This window comes from Anneissia japonica, unplaced genomic scaffold, assembly GCF_011630105.1.
Source record: "Anneissia japonica isolate Jap-2015-1 unplaced genomic scaffold, ASM1163010v1 scaffold284860_len1800451_cov186, whole genome shotgun sequence".
NCBI classification, from domain to species: Eukaryota; Metazoa; Echinodermata; class Crinoidea; order Comatulida; family Comatulidae; genus Anneissia; species Anneissia japonica.
In genome coordinates, this window is record NW_022706010.1 from 86,970 (window position 1) to 95,950 (window position 8,981).

Sequence of the window (8,981 nt, forward strand, 5' to 3'; positions counted from 1 at the left end):
ATTGGTGGAACAATGACTGTACAGTTGCAAGTTAATGATTATAAAAGAAATGTTAACACTAACAATAATCATGATTATCTCCATTGATGTACTCTACAGTACTTACAAAATATTATGAATCTAATTTGATATTATTAAAAACGAAAGTGTTCAAATTAACGAAGCGTCTAACATTGAATCAAAGAAAACGTAAAGATTTTTCTCAAGAAATTTACTATCTCCCGATTTTTAACAGTGAATCAATCAAAGCTATAAGCGATAAGTCCGCACCAGGCCCTGACGATGTTACAGTTAGTCACCTTAAACACAGCTTTAGCTCTAATCTTCCTGACTGACCCATCTCGACCAACTAATTACCGCTCTATTATAATTTCCAGCAGAATGTCTAAGGTCTTTGAAAAATACTTTTTTAAAACAATGTTGCCAGTGGCCTAACGCCCGTGAACTCTCGAGGGGAGCAGCCCCGGTCCCATACTCAAAGGGGGCCCCTCCTATAACTAGCTCTTTACTACCAGGCCTTAACAGTGGCGTGACGCTTGTACATTCTGGAAGAAGTCCCAGTCCAAATGGGCCCAGGACAAACCAGGAGCTTCTCTTACTACCAACCAGTACCCTATGCTACAACTCCTCGACAATACAGTAAAGACCTGCTATACATTTAAAAAAAAAACCAAACAGACAAAAATCGCACAAACACACTCTTTGACAGATTTCTTAGAAGGGGGCCCCTCGTACAACGACCTAGCATTTTACTATGGCGCTTTGATCAGGTTCCAAGTCCAAATAAGCCCTTACTAGCACTCTAAGACGACGCTTTTGACAATAAGGTAGTACGACGGTATATTTTCTTTTAATTTTGAAAAATATATGGGGCCCCGACTGGCTGCATACCCACCCACCCACACACACACACACACACACACACTAGAATCCGCCTCATAGCATAAACATAATTCGTTTATATCGAAGTGACACTGTATTAAAACAATCAATCAATTTGGTTACCTACCGTCTTTATATTGGTATTTTCAAACCTATTAGACGACCCAAAGAAAAAGTGATTTAATTAAAAATGTGTGTGCAAAATATTAGTTGATTATATTTTTGAATAGTCACGCGAAATTTGTTGAAATTGTCTACTTTACTGATATGCAAGGGGCCCCTAACATTTGTTCTCGACAACATTATTTACTTCTTCTCGACGGGAGATATGCTCCCCTTCCCCTAGACACCACCTCTCCTCACGAGCGTAGCGAAGGTCTAATCGAGGACCTATAGTCTATTCTATGCTGGGAGTCGCAAAACCATAAACTTGGAACCCATAGTCCAAGAGGAGGATTTATGAGATGGGTACCCTAGTGCCGGATCAACACTTGGCTCACATCCATTATATTATTAAATGTTTAGGCCTAATAACAGAACAAACAGGGTATAAGCACCAATTTTTGAAAAGACATTTTCAAGCATAAACAGTGGCATAACGCTGGGGCCAGCCCAGTGGCGTAGAAAAATATTTTTCATTGGTGGGGGGGGGGGGTGATTGGGTTGAGGGAAAGAGAAAGAAGAGGAAAAGAAAAGGAAAGAAAAAGAATAGAGAAAAATAAAGAAAGAATAAAAAGGAAATTAGAATTAAAAACACAAAAATATTTTGCGGGCTTGGCGCGCATTTTTTTAGGGCTTTTTTAGTTTTATCCTATTAAGTTATTTAAACACATAATAGTCCCAAACTCAAGAAGGACAAATTTAAGATAGATCATTTTAACCTAAAAGAACGGCCTCAATGTGTATAGATGGTGAATGAGGATTGTTGTTGTTGTTTGTTGTTGTTATTATTATTATTATTATGTTGTAATGATGTTGTTTGTACTGTTCTTTAATGTTATTAAAGAGGGTCCTGAATATCAATTAAACTACTGGGCTAAACTAGAAGGGTTACCCTCTATAAAAATTTAAAAAAAATAAAAAATAAAAAAATAAATACACACTCTGACCCAAGACCCCTGTTACGCACCTGGTGTTAGCACCAATATGTGCCCTTGTGACAGGAGATGTGACCCACTCTGAAGCTGGAAACCTTGTTTTTGCAAAATAAATTGATGAAATTTGCTATTATAGGCCTAATCAATAAATTCCTCATCAACCGATATAACCTTATTAAACATTCTTGGAATTGACATAACATTACTGAATAATATGTCGTACACACCTTTCAGTGTGAAATGTGGCTCTCTTTGCCAGCACATCTAACATCTAAGGAAAGAAGAGCTTAGATTGGTACCAGATAAAATAATTTTGTTATCAACATTAATACATTATGCTAATTTTCATCTTTGTAAGCGCATAAGACAGTGCAAATTATTTCATGATAAATTAAGGGTTAACGCAAGAGGTCGCTGTTGCTTGCTAAATTCAGTAAAGAAACTTCATTAACACTGTAATTTGAGAAATAGGTGACTTTCATTTTAATTAGAACAAAATGGAATTTACTGAAATGTATCTTTAAATAACAATAATTAATATAGATTGCTACTGTACATCATGATACAGTGCTGTGTAATGATTTCACTAGGATCACAAACAATAATTAATTAAAATTTATATTGTGATATTTTTGTTGTAAGAATTCAGATAATGGTGTAGTTTACTGATATACGCCAGTTCTTGTTGATATAAAATACTGTGATAAAAATCACCTATTTCTTATTAATGTGGAGTGGATATATAATTGGCAGATATTTAAATGCTAGTTGCTAGTTAACATAGCATTTGTGTGGTTATTAGTGCAGGGCCACTTTGTTAAATGCATTGAATTTATCTTTATTTTGATGAGTTTTTTTTATACTTGAATGACAACAAAAGTAACGATCTTATAGAAAATAGCAATATTTGAATCATGTGAAATATGTAGCACTTAAAAGACCAATTGTTATTAATATTAACCATAAGCTGTCATGTAAAAGCTAAAGGGTATACTTGACAGATATTGCAAATATTTTAGTAGTGCTATTGACTAGTCCATTCCTACAAATCACAAGGCACTCAGTGGAAGGTATAAGTCCTTGCGAAATGATCGCAAGCATCTTTTCCACAGCAAAGGCTTATTTAACCAGAAATCCTGTTTTTGTGAAGGGTTTCTTGTGTTCGTTAAAGTACACACGATTCATTCAAATGCACACTGGGCCTATGGTGTAATCCTTATCTGAGAAGACTTAATTGTACCATGGAGGAATTAGTTTGTACCACCTAAACTACAGTGTGAGTGAGGGTCTCAAATCGGGGCTGCTGATATTAAAGCTTTATGTTGTGGTGCCCATGCACTTTTCTGCTGAGCGGTACTCAGCTCACGAGCTTGTACACATTTCTTCGTTGGCAGTTGTGTCTGTAAAAGTTATGTTATATTTACAGTAGCTGATTATCAAGAACAGTGTCTTTGTATATTTCTAAAACTTAAGCACACTTTTATTACAAATTTATATTTACAATATTTAACTGTTTTTAGCGGTATTCTGTTTTTTTTTTTGTAGGCAATGTAGAAATTGGTATTAGATAATGTAAGATATAGGCCTACATAATGTTGACATTTACTTTTGACATGAAAATCATATTGCAATATACCGTACACTGTGTTGTGACTTTGAACAATAAATTTAGTATTTAAATTGCTTTGAGATTATTATTTAATTAGTGAGTTTGAGAGGCGAGTTTGGCGGCTCGGACAAGTTGGTAAAGGGAACTAAGGTGTTGTCAAATTCTATAGGCCTAGATAACCTGCGTATTTATCATCGTATATAGTAATTTTAACCCCTATTACACAGGGATAGCTGCAAAATAACAAGTTTTGCGATTCGACTAATTTTTGTATAAAAATGATTAACTAAATTGAACATTAAAGCACAAAAACAAAAAGTATATAATAGTTTTTATTATATAATGATTACCGGGTACAATATAAAATTATAACTGAGACTTTTAATATAATTTAGCCTTTTGTATTGGACTGAACATAAACCAAATTCAGCCTAAGTTGGATTTGGCTATTTGGCTAAGTCTTAAACACCAATGTATTATAACAAACTGCTTATTCTTTGACTATGGTATAAAATATCAGGTATACAATAGCTATTTATCTCAATTGATTTGAGAAGGATATACGTCTAGGGAGGCGCACTGAGCGCACCAATAGACAATAGTGGGCTTGGTCGCACCTCCACCGACATAGTTTATGAAAGGCGCTCTGTAAATGTTAACTGTATATTAGCATATAAAGCATTGACTGGCCAGTAAATAACGTATACAGTACTTTCAAAAGTAGTCTGTCTGTTTTAAGTTATTTCAACAAATAAGGATAAAATTAAATATCTTTACTTCAGGAATATTTACCAAACTATATAAATACGTAAATCCATGAAATAAAACAGATAATTATAATGATGACAAAGTTATGTCGGAAAGGAAAATAGCATTGCATAGAAAATGAGAAAGTTCGACATGGCCCTATTAGTATATAGAAAATAAATGTTGGACGGTAAAATAATATATAAATTCATAAAAATGTTGACATCGGTCTAATAAAATATTACAATAATAATATTGATAATCCCAAGTATATACCTATTATTAATATTAGCGAATGTTAAGTCTGAGATAAAATAAGCCAGTCCAGTTTCGAGAAGTGGTCCTCAAGAACTTTTCACCCGTAGTAACTAAAATATATATTCATACAATTTATAGCTCGATACAAGATGACTCCAACATTGGCAGCCGTTTTCCGCGTGTTTTTTTTTTTTTTTAGTTAATCTGAATTTAAGACTCGATACAAATAGGCAATAGGAGGACCTCTATCTCTGATAACTGTCAGATAGGTTAAAGGTAAATTCGTATTTCAGCCGCCCTAACAATATTTAAGAAAATGTTGAAAACTGTATTGTTTCCTTGTGATTTTGTTAGACTAGGACCGACACCAACATTATTCGATTACCTGTTAATTGTCCTGGGCGGGCATTGCGATTTAAATTGCCGGGGAACGGTGCTGGGGAACGGCGCTGTGGTGTTTGATTTCATCTGCGTTGTTTCACACTTTATTTTTTTTCTTATTTATAAATAAATTTAAAAAAAATAAAAAACGAAAAGCGCCCTGAACTTCACGAAAAAGCTCTAACGATCCCCAAAAAAGCCAACATAAATAGCAGGCTAATTAACCTAGTTTCAGTATATACATTTTAAAAATACTTTTAAAAATACTAAATTGATTAAAATAGGAAATACATTTTAAAATCGTAAATACATTTCAAAGTAGTTGCAAGACGGTCACTAAGACTTCTCTTAAAATGTTCTAATTTGGTTTAGGAATGTCCTAATAGAATGTGCATCTAAAAGCCGCCCATTATAATTACTATAGTAGGTTCTGCATATGAAATAGGCCTACTGATGGCTGATTGCATGTTTAGGGAGGAGGATGTATCCCGATGGATGATTCGAAATTTAAGTTATGATGATAAAGAGTGATGACAATTTTACGTTTATCTTCGCGAGAGTGGCTGTGGTTTGTAAATGTTACGTTCTTCTCGTCTTAACGATGGACGGGAAAGAAGTTTTGAAGGTTTCCTAGCTATCATGGGCTAATAACAAAATATGGGCATACTGTAAGTGGTTGAAGACTGGTATCGGCAAATGTATGTGTTCGAAAGCCATGTAAATATTGCCATAAGCGTGGTACAGTAACATTTTTACTACTATATTTTTATTTTCAGATATGTCTAATGAAAATATTTTATTAAACGCTTCTTGAAATAGTATAATGGCTTTGCATCGATGTGAGGTTGGGCCTATCATATCAAATAGATATTTTATAATTACATGGGTGCGATTATTAAAAGAATGCTCTGTCAGCATAATGAGTTCTTGGAATGACTAGTGGTCATTTCGGAAGCTGAACGAAATATTTAATTACAAGGGTTTGTATCACTTTTTGCGGGGTTTGTTTTATTCTATCTTATGCATATGTTAGAATTCCACGAGATAAATAATTCATCCAGTTTCACACCTCAAAGCTTCCACGCTGTTTATCTCTTCTTTTAAAACTTGGCTGGTAAATCAGACTCAACCATTTTTGTATGTAAAGAATTGTTCCTTTTTAATAATTTTATTCTTTTCTTTACACTTTCTAATATATATTTCACACGAATGATGAAATATTTAGTTATGTACATATATTTCAGTTTTACAATTTAACATAGGCCTATTCATAAATTATTATATTAAAAGAAAACACAGTTCCTATTGAAAATGGACGTGCTCAATACTCAGCTTTATTCTTCCGTGCATTGAAAGAATTCATTTTTCGTCAATCGTTGACCAGGTAAGTACTCTTTTAATTTGACTCTTATATTAGGGAGGCCTATAATTAACTTTTTCCTCCATGGTATAGCCAGGAGTTATACAACAATTATGTGTAATCATTGTATAATTTTTATTTTTTTTTTATACTACAGTATAGCCTATTCTATATTGTATTGTAGTCAAATATTACTTTTGATTAATTTTACTTAATATTGTATTTTTATTTTAGTTTTTAATTAAGTTTTACTATGGTTTATCTTTCATCTTTCTTTTCATGTAAACTAGGTAGGTTTATACATATTAATAAACATATAATGTAGGTCTACCGAATTTATTTCTAATAAGACCTAATGTAAATTGTATATAATAAGGGCCTATATTATGTTATTCTAAATAAATTAACAAATTAAAATATAGGCCTAATTGTGTAAATTGAACAAAGGCTCGAATTCAAAACCTGAATATCTAAGAATGAATCTGAACAAACGGATATTTTTTTTAAATTCTTAAATCTTAACGTTGTGTTTTCCCAAATTGTTTTTCTTTGTCGATTTTCTGACGGTAAGTATTCTCTGTAATATATCAACAACCCTTTTGCGAGCAACGGTGGATCCTTATAGCGAGTTTACATATAAACAAAATAAATTAATCAGCATTAATATTCTGTTTATTTAAAATGCCAACACCCAAGAGGAGGTACTAAGGCCTAATCCCATTGTCACTAAATAACTACCAGGCTTAAAAACAAAATAGGACTTTCTAGGCCAAAATTTCAAAGTGCTATTCAAAAATTGCAAAAGCCAAGGAATGGGGATTTCTTTTATGAGACACTATGCATGTGGTATACAGATTCAGAAAAACCACAAATAAATGTTCCTGTAATTTTTTCCTGCTAATTTTCTACTGCACCCAGACTATTAATACATTAATCAACATTAACATTTTGTTTATTTAAAGTGCCCACCCAAGAAGAGGTACTTAGGCCAAATCACATTGTCACTAAATAATTACCAGGCTTATAAACATTAAAAAAGAACTATACAAGTGAATAATTAATTACAGAATTAACATTATAAAATTGGAAATTTTTAAAATTTTAAAGATATTATGGCATATTATAAACATTACAAAATGGTAGCATCCCTGAATGATATAGAATAAAAATGACTTTTCCTCACTCATTCATTCTAATTTTTATTACATGACCATGGAGGTTTACAACAATATTCAGCTTTTAATACATGCATTCAGACTTTTGCTGTATTAAATTAATGACATTTTTTGTGAATTTTCTATTAAACTTTGTACTGTTAAATTCATTAATGATCCCGGTGAGATGTAGAATTTGCTAAACTAATTATCTCCATTGATCGTTCCAACAGGTTAGAAACTGACACTGATTTATGAAGAGATAACAGTCCTTGGAAGAAAGACGCGCGAAAAGTAGGCATAAACAGCCTTACCACTGACCATAGCTTATTCTCGGATCATCGACACACTGTACAGCACTTGCAAATAACCCAGTATATTCGGGGAATTTCATACCAAGATGAATGATAACGATGATGATGGAGTGGCGGGTGGATCATTCTTGAACTGGCATCCAAGTGAAGGTGAAGCGGACACACAAAGCTCATCCTGGGTTGACTTGCTGGAATACGCAACGGAAACAGGTCCTCTGTACGATGGAGCCAGAATCACTGTGGTTGATAGCATCGGACTTTTGCTTGGATTTTGTCTGGAGCATAATGCTACTAACCGAGTTTTATCAAGCCTGCTTGAGATCATCAGACTTCACATGCCCAAAACCAGCAGAACAATGGGAGATCGCCGGGAACATCACCTCAAATCTCTTTATTATCTGAGAAAGATTTTTGAGTTTAAACAAGAGGATGCATTTAAGAAGCATTACATATGCGGGAAGTGCAACACGGTATGTGAGAACCTAGATGTAGCGGTATGCGAGTGTTGTAAAGCGGATGTAGATAAGTCAGAATATTTCGTCACGCTAGATGTTGCCAGTCAACTCGAGGAATTGTTTAAAGGTTAGTTACAATTTTAGTTCAATTTATTCTTAGTAACAATGTACAAATATATGCAACATCAACAATGCTAGCTGAAAAATCGAAATTAAAATTGTTCATTTAAAATGAGTTTTCCTACTTTCAAGTATTCAAACTGTATTATATTTTGTTATCATTTTGTTTAGTTAAGTGTTATTACTATGTATGTTGTCTATATATAGTTAATAGAACGCACCGTCATATGACGTGTTGCCGCTGATCAAAAAGCGTTGTTCAATAAAGTGATTGATTGATTGATTGAGTGTGAACATAGCCCAAGTTTATCACTTTAATCCCTTTCATTGTTTATCAAACCTTAATCAGACCCAACTAATCGAACCCTTTGAATTACCGCTCAGTCTGTCTGCGCATGCTCAGCTTATCTCAATCAATTGTATTTCCAGGTTTTTTTTTTAGTCATTAGGCAATTTTATCTGAAGAGTGTCACACCACGTGTGTGGTACGAAACTAAGTAGTAATAGGCCTAAAATGTCTAAACAAAGCTGCTTTTTATTTATTTTATATATCCGATCTGGTCTACCATTGCGCACTCTGCTTGTAATACTTGATATATATCTG

At 33.5% G+C, this 8,981-nt stretch overlaps 1 protein-coding gene across 1 annotated transcript; it reads left to right on the forward strand.

The window, feature by feature from the left end:
• The first annotated feature begins 6,252 nt into the window (after positions 1 to 6,252).
• Positions 6,253 to 8,389, forward strand: LOC117105974. The gene is made up of 2 exons (XM_033247278.1): positions 6,253 to 6,358; positions 7,722 to 8,389. Exon 2 carries the CDS (start codon positions 7,889 to 7,891, stop codon positions 8,387 to 8,389), a length of 501 nt encoding a protein of 166 aa, XP_033103169.1. The 5' UTR covers positions 6,253 to 6,358; positions 7,722 to 7,888.
• Positions 8,390 to 8,981: the final 592 nt, after the last annotated feature.